The sequence below is a fragment of the Littorina saxatilis genome, linkage group LG3, assembly GCF_037325665.1.
Source record: "Littorina saxatilis isolate snail1 linkage group LG3, US_GU_Lsax_2.0, whole genome shotgun sequence".
Lineage (NCBI taxonomy): Eukaryota > Metazoa > Mollusca > Gastropoda > Littorinimorpha > Littorinidae > Littorina > Littorina saxatilis.
In genome coordinates, this window is record NC_090247.1 from 53,705,135 (window position 1) to 53,724,254 (window position 19,120).

Below are 19,120 nucleotides of genomic sequence, written 5' to 3' on the forward strand. Positions count from 1 at the left end.
CGAGTCGGAGATCGACGAAATGTACACTACACAAAATTTGTGTATTTAATACGAACGGAGAAACTCGGAAACCGAGGATTCAACACATGCTCGAGAACTCACGTTTAACGTTCGAAGTTTAAATGTCTATGTTTGCACCAGATCATTGTGTGCCAGATTGGCTTAGTGGTGGTAAGCTTGCCCACGAACCCGGCGGTCACAGGTTCGATACGCATCGTCGGCAAGAAATTTTAGGTTTTTTATTTTTCAATTTTTGGGGGTATTTTCTGAACTTTTTATTCTTGTATTTTATTCATTTTATTCATTCAAAAGGTTTTGAGTTGTGTATTGAACATCGAATATAGTGCGTAAGTGCCCTTGAACAGCTTTCCCAGAATCCCGTATTCTGTTTTTAGTACGGGATACCCCCAAGAAAAGGTCATAGGGCATACGTATCACCGCGTGTCGACTGATAGTAAAGGTGGTTGAGCACTTGTAGTTATCATGTGCTTGTATTGGTTGCTAATACATCTGCCGCCACCAGGTGACACAGCTCGTTCGTGTAGTGGTCGTCGGAGAGTACGCCTGACATCTATAGAGTCCATGATTTTAGTCGTATTGTTACACACCCGTATATATACGGGTTGTGTATATGTTTCACTCTGTCTGTCTGTCTGGTTTTTTTCTCCTGAATTTGTTGTTTAGCAGAGTAGACCAAAGCCTTGTATTCTTCTATCGTGTATTAAGAAGTATGTATTTCCTGCTAAACAATCCATTATTTCAGATAGCAATGCTCTGTGTAGAGGAATACACTTTTATCGTCATAATTTTGTAATATCTTGTTGATTAAAATGCGCTTTTCTAATCTCAAGAATCCATGTCGAAGAAATGATGTATCAGATACTGTCTTGCTTGCTAAATTAAGTGTCAAAGGTTGTTAACCTCAACATTCCAAAAGGTTTTATGACAGTTTTTGTAAGAACGACGACTGGGCGTAGATTAACGAGTCAGAATCGTGTCTTTTGTGAAAGGGCATGAGAAAAAGTGGCATATATTGGAATTGTGTGTCGAAATGTGTTTTAAAGTCGGATGAACTAGAACAAAGGATTCCCAGTAACATGCAAAATCAGATTAACTATATTGTTCGTGCCTTAGAAATGTCAAGCTTCTGAATGCACAGCGGCCTAGCACCAAGGCTTCTTGGAATTGAACTCAAAATGTACGGGATTTACAACGCTGTTTATTCTACATCCAAATACAACCACTTCAGTTTAGAAGCAGAAACATCGTGCAGTAACTGATTTAAATTTTGATAAAGACAATACCTTTCGCTGAAAATATCGCAAAGTAAACACTTGGGGCCATCTGAAATCTTCAAGAACCGCTTTTACCGGCATAACATTGCGATACCCCCGTATGCACAACCAGACAATACCATTAAAACCCCAAACGGTCTCTATATATATACCTTTAAATCTGATGTGTGGTGAGTACAAAATAAAAACGCAAACCACTGAAGATGACACTGCAATGCTGCCGAGTCACTTCGATGGTGTTCAGTAATGGACACAGGCCGCTACCTACTAAGCCCCCGACTGACGACATCGACTGTTAAGTCGCGGAGTCAGACTGAGCGAGCGTCCCCTGAGGGCAGACCGCCACTGCGTCCTTCCGTCAACCTCCGGAGCATCACACTACGAAGACCGACAGCAGAAGTACTATTCAGGGAAGGACTGATGGAACAGGAACACTGAAACCAAAGTCACAATTAAAGCTCTGTGCATGAAGGGTTACAAGAGCCGAGACAATTTTTATTTTGCGCTTTCTGCTGCACTTTTGCCAATTAAAAATTCATTCAATTGATTAGCATACTTACGGAGCATTTTCGAGGAAATCATTGCAGGAAATGTCCCTTGAACTCCTTAAAGGTTAAAGTCACAAGAAAGCTTTTCCTAAAAATAAATGGGTACTTGACAGACATAAGCTTACCTTTAACTTTCACTTTTATGTTTGACATATGTACCAAAGTTTTCTGAAAAAGTTCCATCAAAAATTTATTGGAATTCGAAAGGTTTATTGCGAGTTGGTGTATCCCATTGATGCATAATAGTTATAGATGTTGTTTCTGCATGACAGCGAATCTCCAAGCACTGAGCCTCGGTTTGGCGAATGACGTATAGATAATAAGAAGTTACCACTTTCAGACTATATGTTTTGATGCCGTTTTAATTGAGAATGTTCATGTTGGTCGGTAATGTAATTCGAGGTCATTGTTACATTTTATAAATGTCTAGCTAAAAACATCTGTTTGTTAAGAGGAATATCCCTCTCATTGAGCGATCCTTCTTCTGTTTATTGAGACAAGGTGATGACTGGGATGCGTCTGACGCTAAAGTCGCTTGCAGAATGCTTGGACTGCCAAGGTACTAAGTGTTTACATCACTCACTGTCTGTCTGTCTATCTTTCTGTCTGTCTGCCTGTCTGTCTGCCTGTCTTTCTTTCTTTCTCCATCCCACTCTCTCTCTCTCTCTCTCTCTCTCTCTCTCTCTCTCTCTCTCTCTCTCTCTCAGTCTCTCTTTCTCTCCGTCTCTCTCTCTCTCTCTCTCTCTCTCTTTCTCTATCTCCCCCCCGGCCTCTCTCTCTCTCTCTCTCTCTCTCTCAGTCTCTCTTTCTCTTCTCTCTCTCTCACTCTCTCTATCTCCCCCCTCTCTCTCTCTCTCTCTCTCTCTCTCTCTCTCTCTCTCTCTCTCTCTCTCTCTCTCTCTCTCTCTCTCTCTCTCTCTCTCCTTTTTTGCTTGCTTGTCTGATGTTTTGCTATTGTGTTTTTGGTGTTTTTATGCTCTGATTTGTGTGTGTATGTGTTATTTGTATTCAAGTTGTCTGTGTGTGTGTCTGTGTGTGTGTGTGTGTGTGTGTGTGCATGTGTGTGTGTATGTGCGTGCGTGTATGTGTGTGTGTGTGCCGCGCGTGTGTGTGTGTGTGTGTGTGTGTGTGTGTGTGCGTGTGTGTCTGTGTAGTTGCGTGGGCGTGTGTGTGTGCACGCAAAGACTGAGTGCAGACAGAAAGACAGAATTGTGCATATATAATATGTCGGTATCGCTGAGCACACACTATAATGTTGTGCTTGGTGCGCTGTTCAGCGCAAACGCGCTAGCCTTTGGTAGCGCACACTTTGGTCAAGGGAATGGCCCAATTCAAATGGATAATATGAATTGCGGTGGTACCGAGAGCCGTCTGCAGGACTGCTCCTTCGCCGGTTTTGGTGTACACAACTGTGGACACGACGAGGATGCTGGAGTCACGTGTGCATGTAAGTCTGTTAGAAGGGGAAGGGCTCTCAATTTATTTCAGTTGATCAGTTTCGCGCGTAATTTGAGACCTGTTCATAAGGCCTAAACAAAAAAATAGGTGTGGTTAAGGTAACCCGACCTACCCTATTTTTAGGGGCCGACCCAATAACTTTTTATTACATTTGTCAAAAAAAAACCACACAAGAAAACGAGTGCAGAAAACGCAATGAAAGCGAAAGCGCCCGAGTCGCACACTTATTTCCCTGTCAAGTAAGTTTAATTTGTACACATTAGAAAAAAAAGTTTAAAAAAAAAAAGTGATTGCCTACCTTCCTACCCTATTTTTTTTGTGGCTATGTTACCGTAACCACACCTATTATTTTTTTTGGCCTAAATGTGTCACATTCATTGAAGACAGCCTAGAGAGAAAAACACGCATACACACTGACATAAATACACGTGTACACATTCTTATATCTGAAATAAAATCAATGTGTGTGTGTGTGTGCGTGTGTGAGAGAGAGAGAGAGAGAGAGACAGAGACAGAGACAGAGAGAGACACACACACACAGAGACACAGAGAGAGAGAGAGAGAGAGAGAGAGAGAGAGAGAAACAAAGTGAGTCTGTGTCTGGGAACATATGTGTTCTTTTCTTTCGGTGGACTGATGCCTGTCCTTGACTTGATGCAGAGAAGCCGCAATCAGTGATGAATCCACGTCTTGAGCTGTATCGTGCCGTGTCATTACAGTGATCTTATACCGGAAGAAAAAGTGTGTAGTGCAGATTTTATCTGTACAATGGTGTGAAGATTATTAAAGGCATATTTTTTACCTGGTAATCTGGAAATGTTGTTAGTTTTCTGTGTGCCGTTTCAGGCTGGGTTATCCAAACTTTTTCAGTTATGGACTTATTTTGCTGCGCGTCTTTCTGTGAATATATTTGTATACACACACACACACACACACACACACACACACACACACACACATCGCTCACACGGCACACACACACGCGCACACTCACGTGACACACCGTGCACACACACACACACACACACAGTGACGGCACACACACACGTCACACCGCACACAGTGACATCAAGTTATACACACACACACACACACACACACACAAACACAAAGGCACAAACCGGCACACACACACATGCACACACACACACACACACACACACCGGCAAACACACACACACACACACACACTCAAACACACACATTTATACACACACACATACACACACACAGGGCCGGACCAAGTTCGTTTGAGGGGGGGGGGTTCCAACTGAAGGCAGGGGCCCAAAGTCCACTTTTTTTTTCTCAGAGCCGAGGTACATTGGATGGCCAGAGGGGGGGGGGGGGGTTCCGGAACCCCAGGAACCCCCCCCCCCCCCCGATCCGGCCCTGCACACACACACACACACACACACACAGGAAGAGAGATAGACTGGGGGGACCGGAGAGAGAGAATGAGAGAGACGCGACAACTCCCGCTCTAGTCCAAAGCCCGATCCCATATTTCATTCGCCTGCAACAACCTTTGACCTCGGGACTACCACGCGGCTAACGCCAACACACAGCGAAGCAGAGATCGTTCTTCCTTCACGCTGTTTTCCTCTGCCTAACCACAGATAACCCTTCAGTGTGCATGCCGAAGTTTATGTCTGAAGGTGAGTACAGTGATACATGTATGCTTTGGTGTCGGTTATCATATTATTAGTAGATGCCGGTAATCCTAACCATTGCATGGCAACCTGCCGCGTGTGCATAGACTTGACTTTTCATTTTTGTCGAGTGTATGTTGAGCCAGTTTTGTATGGAAAGCCGTTTGGCTCATAACCATTACACGTGTAAAAAAATGATTAGTACACGTGTAATAAATAATTAATACACGTGTAATTAATGATTAATACACGTGTAATAAAAATGTCATACACGTGTACGAAATGATTAAATACACGCGTAATAAACATTTCTTACACGTGCATGAAATATTTCTTACACGTGTATTTAACCATTTCTTACACGTGTATGAAATATTTATTTCACGTGTATTTAATCATTATGCTATTCCATAGCATCGGAAAAAAATAAATTACACGTGCAATAAGAAATAAATACACGTGTATAAATCATTTATCCTACATACGTGAGAGAGACACCCGTGAGATAATCGTTCAAATCACACGTGTGTATATCATGTAAATGAGGTCATGTCAAGCAAGTCTGGCAGGGACCTGTTTTTCCACTGCTTATGGTGCCAAAGTCACCGAGACAAACGTCATTATAGAAACAAAATTTGCGCTCGCTAATTACCCTCCATGAATCTTTAGAACTAACACGTCACGCCACACTTTCACTAGTTTCAGAGTGACGTTTCTTTGCTTTGACGTAATAGATGGCACGAGGCTTCAGAAGAGATCGAGGATCCAAAACAAGCGTCTTCAATTTAGCTTCCTCGAATGCAGGACATTTTCAGTAAGATACACGTAAGTACAGTATGTAGGATAAACAGAATACTACATGGCTTGCTGTTTTGTACCAGATTTACACTCGTTGCTTTTTTTAAATAGTGAACAGCTCGCTTTCGCTCGCAGTTCAATATTTAAAAAAAAAAACCTCGTGTAAATATGGTACGACACAGCAAGCCATGTAGTATTCTCTATTTATTACACGTGTATTTATGATTTATTACACGTGTAATGGTTATGAGCCAAACGGCTTTCCATAGTTTTGCAGCGAGAGCGGGCGTACAGTGTGTGCTGTTCGTATACTCTATATATATATACGACTTGTGTGTGTGTGTGTGTGTGTGTGTGTGTGTGTGTGTGTGTGTGTGTGTGTGTGCGCGCGCGCGATGCACGGCCAAAGTTCTCGATGGATCTGCTTCAAATTTGGTGGGCATATTCAGGTACACCCGGGACAGGACACAACCTGGTCGATATTTCAACACGTGCTCTCAGCTCGCAGCGCTGAACCGATTTTGGTTCCACCTCAGCTACCCGGGCCCCCATACCGACACACCAAAGCCGCTAGACCACATCACAACGCCAAAGTTCTCGGTGGATCTTTTTCAAATTTGGACACCGTATTCAGCTACACCCCGGACACAATATCATCGATGAGATATTTCAACACGTGCTCTCAGCGCGCAGCGCTGAACCGATTTTGGTTTTTCTGTTCATTTCACCATTCCCAGTAACTCTTCCTTATCTTCTCCAGTGTTTTGCGTTTATCTCCCTTCCTTCGTGTGGCTTCAATCCATATCCCCGTTTCTACGTTACTATTTTTAGAATGTCACTGCGCTGTCCAGAACGCTTCCCTTGCACCCGTAAGTTGTTCTTACTGTCAAAGTGAAAAGGTCGAATCAATTTATAGCCACGCGAAAAATACACTGTCACCTATCTCTATATATTTATAGATATACATATATATATACGGCTTCTGTGTCTGTGTGTGTGTGTGTGTGTGTGTTTGTGTGTGTGTGTAAGCAACACCTGTGGACTATAGAGTTCTGTTTGTGATGGGGTCTAGTGGCTTTTGTCTGTCTGTATATAAAAAGCTTTCTACTGAACAGATCCTTTCAAACTGATTATAAAGGTGCCAAATCATCCACTCGCAAAGTTGACATGGGAGTGCCACAGGGCTCAGTAATAGCACCACTGCTTTTTAGCATTATGCTGCATGACATATCGACAATTAAAACACATGGAGCCGAACTGACGCTTTATGCGGATGATATTGCTCTATGCAAAGAGTATCAAAACAAAACCTATAAAACAGAACACAAATTCTCTAAAGAGTGGCAAACAGCTATAGATAACATTGCGAACTATATGCGGGAGAATGGCTTCACTCTCTCTGCCGAGAAAACTGTATTCGTTGTCTTTACAAACCGAAAACTGGAAGATCGAGAAAAGATACAGTTCTCACTAGATAAATCTGTTGTTTCACCCAGTCAGCAGGTGAAATATCTGGGCGTACTTTTCACCTCAAATGGACTATGGACTGCTCATTTAAAGTATCTTTTAAGCAAAGCAAATAAGACCATCAACCTTCTTAAAATACTGGCTGCCCAACCATGGGCAAAGTGCCCAGTTATTCTAACAAACATCACCAGAGCTCTTATAAGATCAAGACTATCATATGGACAGGAGGCCTACTTCTCGTCGGCTCGAAAATGGCTTGATAAGCTACAGTCAGCGGAATGTCGTGCCCTTCGGCTTGCCCTTGGACACCCAAGGCATTCAAAGCAGGCCATTGTATACCACCAAGCAGGATTCCTCCCTCTTGACATGTGGCGACGTAAGTGCTGCGCAGATTACAATGTTCGAGCCAACACAGTGCAAAACTCAACAAAAGAGGAGCTACAACCGCATTACAACCATGTCCAAAACAAAAAGGCCCACCAATTGGCACTGCTTTCACCTCACTGGCTCAATTCAATGCTTCACTCTTTAGTGAAATCAGTGTCGACCCAAATGATGTGGCCCAAAACCCCATATCTCGTGATCCCTCATGGACAATGAAAGAAATGAATTTTGACACAGAATATTGCACAGCTACCAAGGATGATCAGTTATTACTCAGGATACAAGCCCTTGAGCACATTGATATTGTATACAAACAGGGCCGGACCAAATGAGTTGTAAGGGGGGGGGTTCCTCCTTTTTTGGGGGGGCAAATCAGCGAAGTGGCGAAGCCACAAGTCGCGCGAACTAGGGGGGTCCAGGGGCATGCTCCCCCGGACATTTTTTGAAAAACGGTTAAAATCTGTGCAATCTGGTGCATTCTGGGCCTTGTTTTGAGGGTTAAGAGCAGCATTGTTTTGGTGCTAAAACTAGTAAAAAAACACAACAACACTCAAAGCAAGGTACATGCTTTTTCCAGGGGTGGGGTTCCGGAACCCCTGGAACCCCCCCCCTGGGTCCGGCCCTGACAAAGGCCATGTTCATGTTTACACAGACGGGTCAGTGTTGGATGACAAGAAGGCTGGCGCAGCTTTTGTAATCCCCAGTGATGACATGACTGGGAAATTTAAACTGTGCAACAGAAACTCGATCTTCTCAGCTGAGCTCCTTGCCATCTGCATGTCGCTTGTTCATCTCAATCTCAAGAACACTCCTCCTCAAAAGATAGCTATATTCTCTGACTCCAAAGCAGCCATTGAAGCATTAAGATCTAACAAAAGATCAAAAAGACATGATCTTGTCATTGCCATAAAGGAGCTGGCAAATAAAATTATAAAAAAAGGAAGCGAGATTAACCTTGTCTGGTGTCCAGCACACGTGAACGTGCCTGGCAACGAGAAAGCGGACAAAGCCGCTAAAGAAGCTGCCCAAGGCATAGGCGCCTCCGAGGTAGACCTGCCATTGTCTGCTTCTGAGATCAGTAGCCTTACAGACTCTCTTCTCTGGAGAGAATGGAGGAACAAATATATGCACAAGGCTATAAGCTCTGGCTGGCTCATTCGGGAAGCCCCATCAAAACAGATGAACACCTATAATGCATGCCCACGTGTTATAAAAAGGATTAACCGCCTAAGGGCAGAAGCTGGGAATTACCAATTTCTAGAGCTTAAATGCACCTGTCAATCCGACCTCACCATTGCTCATTTGACTTTGGAGTGTGATTTGAACTCATGCCACTTTCAACCCCTGACTCAGTTTATAAACTCAAATAGAAATATTCTGCCAAATACCTCAAAGGAAAAATTAAGCTATCTTTTAAGTTTTAATAAAGACCTTGGGTGGCAAGGTCCCAAACTTATCGCTGGACTTATGCACACGCACCCACTTGGTCCCTGGATATGAAGAGACATTGCTGCGGCTGACGCCATTGCTTCTCATACAGCTACTATATATTTTTATCAGAACTTTTAAAAATACCATTTTATATCCAAGTATCTCTTAACACCATTTTTAATTAGATGAGCGAGAGTGTGCGGGGGGCGGGAGGGTGGTGAACCACTGTACATAAAGGGAAAGTTTGTGTGCGTGCCTGTGTGTGTTCTTAATCTAAGACAAATGTCGCCAATGTTTTTACAGAGTGACGTTAAATAAACGATTTTATCATTATCTGTCTGTATGTTCTGGCATTTGAGAAGCCACAACAGATAATATTGGGCTAAGAAATAAGCTCGAAAATTCTCAATCCCGTTTGACAGGACTTCGCCTTCAAAGGTGATTGTGGTGAACCGCGCGCCACGCTGTCTGTCTTTGTCTCGCGATTCACCCCGGCGAAGCCGGGTATTCCTCTAGTACTCTATATATAATATCTCTCTCTCTTTCACCCTTTTTCTTCCTGTTTTTTGGTGTTTTTGCATTTCAAGGATAGGTTGTAAGAAAAGGCCTAGCCTTAAATCTTAATCCTTGTAAAATGATGTTCTGTTCTGTTCAGTTCAGTTCAGTTCAGTTCAGTTCAGTTCAGTTCAGCTCTCTCTCTCTCTCAGTCTCTCTCTCTCTCTCTCTCTCTCTCTCTCTCTCTCTCTCTCTCTCTCTCTCTCTCTCTCTCTCTCTCTCTCTCTCACACACACACACTCACACACTTTCTTGGTGTTTACTTTAGTGTAGACTAGTTCATAGTTTATCTTAGACCTCTCCTTCGTCATAAGCTTTGTGAAAAAGAGGAGCAACTTACAAGCTCGTCTCCATTTCCTTGTGTACACTGTCGAGTAGGGATAAGTAATCACTGAATCCGTAGGCCTACTACTAGACTGGCACAATACAGCTTTCAGGTACGTCCGTGCTGTTATTTACGCTGAGTAACATGTGTGTGTGTGTATCATGCGTATGTATGTCTGCAGTTCAAGCTGTGGGTGTGCGTGTCAGTACCGGTGTGTGTGTGTGTGTGTGTGTCAGTGTGAGTGTGTGTGTGAGTGTGTGTATGCGTGCGTGCAGGTGTTTGTGTGCGTGCGCCGGTACGTGCGTGTGTGGATCTGTGTGCATGTGTTCGTGTCTGCCTGTTGGTCTGTATGTTTGAATGTGTGTCTGCAGTGTGCGCGCGCTTGAGGAGAGACAGACAGACAGAAAGAGACTGGGAGAGAGAGAGTGTGAGAGAGAGGGAGGGGTGGGGGAGTATGAGAGGAATAAACGGACTTGGGGCGACATCATTATTTTGTTCCCAGAGGCGTCGAAGAGATAAATTCAGCCAAGTAAAGGTCACAGCTCTCCTCCTGTGTATGGGTGAGGCGAAGATGGGGTATTTGGGGGGTGGGGGTTGAAGGACGGAATGGGAAGCAGGCAGAGAGAGAGAAAAAACACCTTTTAAACAGTCGCGTGAACAACAACTGGCTTGGTAATAATTTTTGAACAAGTTTCTAGAGAACCCAGATGCTTTTTGATTATCACGACACATTAGGATTTGAACGTCGTTCCTTGTAAGCGAGTTTGTTGTTGTTGCTGTTGTTGTTGTTGGTGGTGGTGGTGGTGTTGTTGTTTTGTTGGGTGTGTGGTGTTTTTTATAATGAATTTTAGTGTTACAATCTGCATGAAAAAGGGGATCACAATGTACGCGTTCTAATAATGTACATGTTCACCATAATTATGGGACTTCTGAAAGCATCCCAATGATTCTGCCCTAGAAACCTCAGCTAGGAGACCCGACCAATGCGAAAGAGACTGAAAACTTCGTGCTAGCTCTAGGGGTGAGAATTTCCGCAAGACAGTTTTGTCGCCGACATCGTCCTCTGCCTGCCTAATGGACCAGCGAGGAAATCGATAATGGCTTAGAACAACTTGACAGATGGGGGGTAAAAATCGTGGCTTGGAATCAGGACTGAGTCAGAGTTTTTGGCGCCTTGTTGGATTATATTCTCGGAGAGCACCACTTCGAAAACGTTGAGCTAAGTCTTACGGGTACTAGGCATAATTATGTAGCAACCGTGTGTGCTGGATTCAGGCTGTGGTGAGACCAAAGATCTTCAACTGCTACGTATAGCAGCTCGTACAAGATCTTTGGTGAGACCTACTGAAAAGCCTTAGTAACCGTCATCATACTGCAGGAAGTTACTTACAAATTCCGGTCTGCTCTAAACTGAAGTGTTCCACTTTTGAACACCCCCATTGTGACCAGTTTTGAACACTCCCATTGTGACCACTTTTGAACACCCCCATTGTGACCAGTTTTGAACACCCCCTTTGTGACCACTTTTGAACACCCCCATTGTGACCACTTTTGAACACCCCCATTGTGACCACTTTTGAACACTCCCATTGTGACCAGTTTTGAACACCCCCATTGTGACCAGTTTTCAACACTCCCATTGTGACCACTTTTGAACACCCCCATTTTGACCACTTTTGAACACTCCCATTGTGACCACTTTTGAACACTCCCATTGTGACCAGTTTTGAACACCCCCATTGTGACCACTTTTGAACACCCCCATTGTGACCACTTTTGAACACCCCCATTGTGACCACTTTTGAACACAGTGTGACATAGTACGTAATTCTACTAGCGAAAGTAGCGGCACGCACGGTAAACACTAGAATTGTGTACTATGCAGGGTTTCATTTACTAATGCGTCATTGGTGCATTAAATCTGAAAATGTTCCATCACAATTCCCTTCAGTGCTTCAAAGGGCGCATTGAGATTACGTACCACTGCGCCACCAAATGTACACTTTACATCGGATTACACACACACACACATACACACACATACACACACACACACAGGGCACACACACACACACACACACACACACACACACACCCACACACACACATACACACACACACACACATACAGAGATAACACGATATAGCGGCTAATTCTCAGATGGCACCATATTGCACCATTTTACATCTTTTGTCAAAACGAGTACAGGCCTCTTTGTCGCGTCTTGCCTTCGACTATGTCCCATCGGAATTTGGTTGAGGGGGACAAATGTCCCATTGCCTTTTTCTCCCAGGCTTTGTCACTGTGATACGGGCAAAACCGTCTTTGAGTGGTTACAAACAGGGTGTTCAAAACAGAACACTTCAGTTTTAAGTGTAATCGGGTGCCGTAACACTACGATCACCTCGGGAGGCGAAGTGCAATCAAACAGGATTGAAAATGTTAGGGCCAATTTCTTAGCTCTATAAAAACTGTTATGCAAACCCGAAGGTTTCCATGAGCATACAGACAATGATGATAAAATGATGATAAAATCGTTTATTTAACGTCACTCTGTAAAAACATACAGACAATCGGAAACCACCAGACCCCATCACAAACAGAATTCCACAATCCACCGGTGTTGACTTAAAGGCCAACAACTCGGGTGCAGAGTCTGCTGTGAAAGGAGCGGTAGCCTCCCCTGTCACAATCGCCCCCGTTTGAATGAACTTCGTCCCGAAGTTCTGAACCGGGGGACCACTGTCCACCCCAAGTTCGCAGAATGGGAACAGCACGAAAATGTTCAGTGGTCATATTATGCCATTACCTGAACATATCATGCCGAGTCCCATCCCTGCTCGCAAGCGCCAGATGTAACCGAGTGCCGTAACACTACGATCACCTCGGGAGGCGAAGTGCAATCAAACAGGATTGAAAATGTTAGGGCCAATTTCTTAGCCCTATGGAAACTGTTATCCAAACCCGAAGGTTTCCATGAACATACAGACAAGTGGAAACCACCAGACCCCATCACAAACAGAATTCCACAATCCACCGGTGTTGACTTAAAGGCCAACAACTCGGGTGCAGAGTCTGCTGTGAAAGGAGCGGTAGCCTCCCCTGTCACATAAGAGTGGCTGTGTCTGTGTCTGCATCTTTCTGTGTGTAACCGGACGCCGAGATAGTTAATACAATACATGTGTACACTCACCTCGGCTTTTTCGACGCCGGGATAGAGGTGTGTAATGGAACTTTAAACCCGTCTTTACATTTAAGTAACATTTACTGCCTGATCGAGTGAGCTTCTTAAAATTGATGTGGCAACGGGAAGTTTACTGTTTCTTTTTGTGTCTGACATACTTTGCCAATGCGCTTCATTCCAGGTTCTGAATATCCATTGTGAGTCTGTTACGCCCAGACCGCCATGTCTACCAAAGACCAGAATTTCAACGAGAAAGATGAGGGGAAGAACTCTGTCGCAGAGGCGGTCATACAGCAACCGGGTGAAGTTATCGCCCCTGAAGTGGCAGACGGCTTAGTGGAGAAAATCGCGGAAGAGGTGAATAATTATTGTTTGACGATATTTTGTTAAAGTTTTCAAAACTGTACTGGGGTCAGATTTTAATGCTTAACCATGCAGAGTTGAATCCTAATTTTCCTCAGTCCATGTTCAGACGGATGAACAGTTTGATCATTTGTGGTTCAGTATGTCATTCTGAAGAGGATTCACACAAGCGTTTATTGATTTGTTAAGAAAAATGTGTTTCGCAGGATGGTCTAATCTGTTCCCTCTTGCAAATCGCTCTACTCAAATGGACACAAGCTCGTTTCTTCCATCGATGTACGCTGTGAATCCAGCTTTAGTCAGAATCTATGATCGGCCACATGGCTGGCCTAAACATCAAGTACGATGAGTGAATATATCTATTGGCAAAACCTACTGTTTAGATTTTGCGCCGTTTCTTTGCAGATATACGGGTTAAAAGTCGTCAAGTGCAAGCAGCTTAACGGATATGACGACAAAAACTACCACATACGGGTCGCCCCGACGTCATCAAATGCCCATGTGAAGACAGTAAATCCAGAAGGCTACGTCATGAAAGTCGTCAACACAATGGACACAAAGAGACCAGAGATTTTGTGTAAGCCGTCTTTCTGTTTTGGTCTTTCCCTTTAGTCCTTTGTCATCTGCTAAGTGTATTATCTGTTTTCAGCATGTCCATATGAGTGCCATTGATGAGCGACTGGATACACTGATGCCCTTGCGTAAACTGTGCATGTATGTACCGCCACCGTTTAGAAAAAAAATCCATTATTAACCATCTGCAAATCGGCAATTGAGCGCGTGTATGCAAGGGGAGAGATATAGACAGACAGTCAGAGGAAGTGAGACCTAGGGCCAAAAAAAAAAAAATTGTCTGTTTAGGGTAACATGACCAAAAAAAGTAGGGTCGGTAGGTAGGTAGGGTTTTTTTTTTTTTTTTTTTTTTTTTTTTTTTTGGTGTGTAAATGCTTGGCTGAACATTCACTTCTCATATTTGATGAATACATGTTTCAAAACTAACGTATAAATAAAACAGAGAGAAAGGGAGAGAAAGAAACGCCAAATGTCTCTTTTTAGCATTTTTACCTCTTTTTTTTTTTTTTTTTTTTTGAAATCAAAAAAAAGTTTTTGGGTCGGCGCCAAATCGATAGGGTCGGTCGGGTTACCCTAAACAGACAATTTTTTTTTTTTGGCCTGGAGAGTTTGGGAGACGAAAGACAGAGAGATTGAGACAAAATCTGGTACATTCAGACTAAGTCGGTTCTCTGTTCAGTGTTTTCACATTTTGGACAATGACATTTAAGTGGCATTGTATATCAATGAAAAGCAAAAGATGCCCTTTATATTTTTAGTTGTCTTGGCAAGGTAGACCTAGGGGCGAACGTCATATCTCACCGTGTACTGTTGAGTCGAAAGTTCTACACTGAACGGTATTTTTCAGATGCCCAGATCGAGTTCATGAAGCAACTACAGAAAGGTGGTATTGTGACACAAGAACCAGTGCCGACAGTAAAGGGCGAAAATGTCGCTTTTTACCAGTTCCCTCTTCCCACTGGAGAAGGTAAGATACCATACTCGTGTATTCTATATAAACAGATGAACATCGTCAAGAGGGATGTAGTTTTTCAGTCTGTCAAAATATACAACACGTGCGTACCAAATCGGATCCTAAATGGCAGCAAAAGCTGAGAATACTTGGGTTTCTTGCAAGCACTCGGGAGTCGCGAAACTGTCGCTGATGTAATTTGAGGTTGAATTTAACGCTGTTCAAAATTCTTCCGTTTTCTGTATGCCCAAAGCACGCTGAAGTCACATAAGTAAGAAGTACCGTGCTTCCCGCAAAACAATTAGGCGAAAACATCTGATATCAGATCCAAAAACAAAGAGACTGCCAACGTTCCAAAATTCAGAATCAAAAAACAAGAAAGGTAGGTTGTTGGAACGTTTGTTATTGAAAAAAAATAAATAAAAATTAAAAAAAAATTTAAAAAATAATAATTTTTTTTTTGGTCAATAACAAACGTTCCAACCACCTACCTTTCTTGTTTTTTGATTCATCTGATATCAGGCCAAGCTTTTACATGGGATAAGACCATCCCTCCACTGGGACACATACCAAAAATCAACATCCTTACAGCTGTTTGAGATAAATTAGTTTCACAGATTGTCACTAGGGACCGTTTAGAAATAAATTCACCAAACTAGTTCTCACTCTTCAGAGAGGGTACCCAGGCTGATACTTTTTGCTACGTGTTCAAGCGAGGGGGTAGTCTTATCCTATAAAAAAAAATAAAAAAAATTAAAAGCTGGCCAGATTGAGATGATGCCCCCAGCGGGTTAGGGGGAAGAATTTACCCGATGCTCCCCAGCATGTCGTAAGAGGCGACTAACGGATTCTGTTTCTCCTTTTACCCTTGTTAAATGTTTCTTGTATAGAATATAGTCAATGTTTGTAAAGATTTTAGTCAAGCAGTATGTAAGAAATGTTAAGTCCTTTGTACTGGAAACTTGCATTCTCCCAGTAAGGTCATATAATTATTGTACTACGTTGCAAGCCCCTGGAGCAATTTTTTTATTAGTGCTTTTGTGAACAAGAAACAATTAACAAGTGGCTCTATCCCATCCCCCCCCCCCCCCCCCCCCTTTGCCCATCGCGATATAACCTTGAACGGTTGAAAACGACGTTAAACACCAAATAAAGAAAGAAAGATTGAGATGATGAGTCGTATTGTTTATGAATTGATTCTTCCGGTATATGATGCCGGAAATCCGGATTCGATTATGGCCTCTTTTTTTTCTCTTTCTTTTATTTTAATTTTTTTAATTTTTGTGTGTGGTTAGGTTGAGGCTCAGGATTCATGACATTTGTCAGTCCCACCCATGTATGTGGGATGGACTAGCTGTGCTTTAATTAAAGGTAATGAGGGTAGGATACAATACTGGGAAGTTCTGTATCAGCAGGTGCCGCTGGTAGATATTGAAAGTGACGTCAAAAGCCCAATTACGTCATCACTTGTTGTGTGTCATTCATTTCAGGTGACGTCAAGACCCACGCAGTCTGTCTTCGAACCTTCATCCCCGGACAGATCCTGTATGACGTCACACTGACACGTGACCTGTGTTACAAGCTCGGCCACTTTCAAGCTTCCATGACAAAAGCCTTGGAGGTAGGGAAAAGTAGAAACTACAGAGTATAATGTATAATGAAACTAAAAACACCAAGCAGGTCAAGGCAAATATTTTGGAGGGGTCTATGTTTATGAATAGTGTTGGTTGTATCGTACCTGTTAACCCATGCTTTAAATCTATCCTTTTAGTTTTATATTATTTAACACTGTTTATTTTTATTATTGTTAGACCAGGGTAACAAGTATTAATTTCAAAGCTTAAAATATCAGGGATGTTCCAAAGGGTTTGGTGGGAGAGAGTGTGTGTGTAATGTATTCACCTGAACTACTGGCAAAAAGTTCTTCAGTTGATTATTTCTAATCGTTTTCGAGGGATCAAACATCTCAGTTTATATGGATCTGATTGCTGTGAATTAAAAGTGTATTATCTGTGGAGCTCGGAATTGACTGGAAGTTAAGACCTTTAACTCTTTTAGCTGAGTTTTTCTTTTCGCAGGAAACCCCCCGCGAGTTAGGGGGAAGAATTTACCCGATGCTCCCCAGCATGTCGTAAGAGGCGACTAACGGATTCTGTTTCTTCTTTTACCCTTGTTAAGTGTTTCTTGTATAGAATATAGTCAATGTTTGTAAAGATTTTAGTCAAGCAGTATGTAAGAAATGTTAAGTCCTTTGTACTGGAAACTTGCATTCTCCCAGTAAGGTCATATATTGTACTACGTTGCAAGCCCCTGGAGCAATTTTTTGATTAGTGCTTTTGTGAACAAGAAACAATTAACAAGTGGCTCTATCCCATCTCCCCCCCCCCCCCCCCCCCCCCCCTTTCCCCGTCGCGATATAACCTTGAACGGTTGAAAACGACGTTAAACACCAAATAAAGAAAGAAAGGAAAGAAGAAAAGAAATGATCTCCTGTTGTGTGTGTGTTGTATGCAGGACTTCAGCTATCCGTTTTACGACACCTTCGACTGCCTGTGGAGTTTGAACAACATACCGAAGCTGAAGGAGTTCGTGCACGTCATCACTGACGTCAGAGACCGTCGTGTGGTTGATGACGTTATAGACCAGTTCACCACAGCCGTGCTACCAAGGCGAAGCGAAATAAGAGCTGGTAGGCTGCTGCTATTTCTTTTTCTTTCTGTTCATCTTTCTTCTACATTGTTGTTTCAAGCGCATACCTCTCTGGCCCCGTCGCGATATAACCTTCATGGTTGAAAACGACGTTAAACACCAAATAAAGAAAGAAAGAAAGCTCTCTGGCTCTCTCTCTCTCTCTCTCTCTCTCTCTCTCTCTCTCTCTCTCTCTCTCTCTCTCTCTCTCTCTCTCTCTCTCTCTCTCTCTCTCCTAGATTAATATTTTATGTACTACATACATTTTAAGTCAGCAATGACTTCGTTCACCCAGGCAGGAACGTATACATGTTCAAGCTTTCATCTTGTTACAGGTTTCACGGTTGTAGTTTTTTGTTTTGTTTATTTTTGTGAATGTGTTCACGCTCTCATTCAGTACATGATGAAAGCCAGTACAGATCTGAAACGGGTTGACATGCTCTGTCCCAGTGGAAAGACTGAGCCTTTAAACCTTTTTTTCTTAGGCCAACAAAAAAAAATTGTCTGTTTCTGGTCACCCGACCGACCCTAAATTTCGGCGCCGACCCTAAACTTTTTTTTTCCAAACTCAAACATTTTTTATTTTTTTTGGTGGTAAAGGACAGGGTGAGAAAATGAACAACAAAAACGTGTGAAAACGAAAGTCCGCTGACGATTTGTAAATGTGTTGAGTGTCTTTTCTCTATGTATAGTGAATCCAGTCTCTTTGCGCGATTTTTAAAGTTAGTTTTATTGGTCTACATTTGGGGGTAAAAAAAAAAAAAAAAAAAAAAAAAACCCGACCTACCGACCCTATTTTTTTTAGCCATGTTACCAGAAACAGACAATTTTTTTTTTTTTGCCTTATCTTGTCGCAGGTTTTATCCACGGTGACCCCAACGAGCAGAACATTCTGGTAAAACGCAATGCTGACGTCACCGGATCCGACTCGGACGAGTACGTCATTGCCGGTGTCCTTGACTTCCAAGACGCTGCTCGCACCCACCCTCTGTACGACCTTGGAATGCTGGTCGCCTACACCATGCTCCAGGCCAAGACCTTTGACCCCTTGGAGGTGGGAGGTCACATCCTGGCTGGCTACAGGTCAGTGCTGGACTTGCCTGAGCTGGAACTGTCGTTGCTAAGGGTGACGGTGGCCGGGCGGTTAGTGCAGTCGCTGGTGCTTGGGGCTTACAACCACAGTTTGGACCCCACCAATGAGTACCTGCTGACGACAGCACAGCGGGGCTGGCACGTGCTGCACGCCCTGTGGGACACGCCTGCTGACAGTCTGCATCAGATGTGGGCCAACATTCAACAGTCCTACGATAAAAAGTGAAACTGTAATTTCCTGTATAGAAAGTTCGTCTATGTGTGTGTGTGTGTGTGTGTGTGTGGGGGGGGGGTGGTGTAGGGTGAGTGTGTGTGTGTGTGTTGGGTGGATGGGTGTGTGTGTGTGAGGCTGTGTGT

At 43.2% G+C, this 19,120-nt stretch overlaps 1 protein-coding gene and 1 long non-coding RNA gene across 2 annotated transcripts; both read left to right on the forward strand.

Moving 5' to 3' along the window:
• Positions 1–2,345: 2,345 nt before the first annotated feature.
• On the forward strand, positions 2,346–4,110 carry LOC138960965 (uncharacterized). The gene is made up of 3 exons (XR_011454103.1): positions 2,346–2,402; positions 3,121–3,290; positions 3,962–4,110. It is a non-coding gene; the product is annotated as an uncharacterized lncRNA (long non-coding RNA).
• Positions 4,111–4,699: 589 nt separating this feature from the next.
• LOC138962659 (hydroxylysine kinase-like) lies at positions 4,700–19,039 on the forward strand. The gene is made up of 7 exons (XM_070334559.1): positions 4,700–4,956; positions 13,277–13,452; positions 13,864–14,035; positions 14,879–14,998; positions 16,474–16,604; positions 17,498–17,672; positions 18,529–19,039. The coding sequence occupies exons 2-7, from the start codon at positions 13,318–13,320 to the stop codon at positions 18,987–18,989; spliced, it is 1,194 nt and encodes a 397-aa protein (XP_070190660.1). The 5' UTR covers positions 4,700–4,956; positions 13,277–13,317; the 3' UTR covers positions 18,990–19,039.
• The last annotated feature ends 81 nt before the right edge of the window (positions 19,040–19,120 follow it).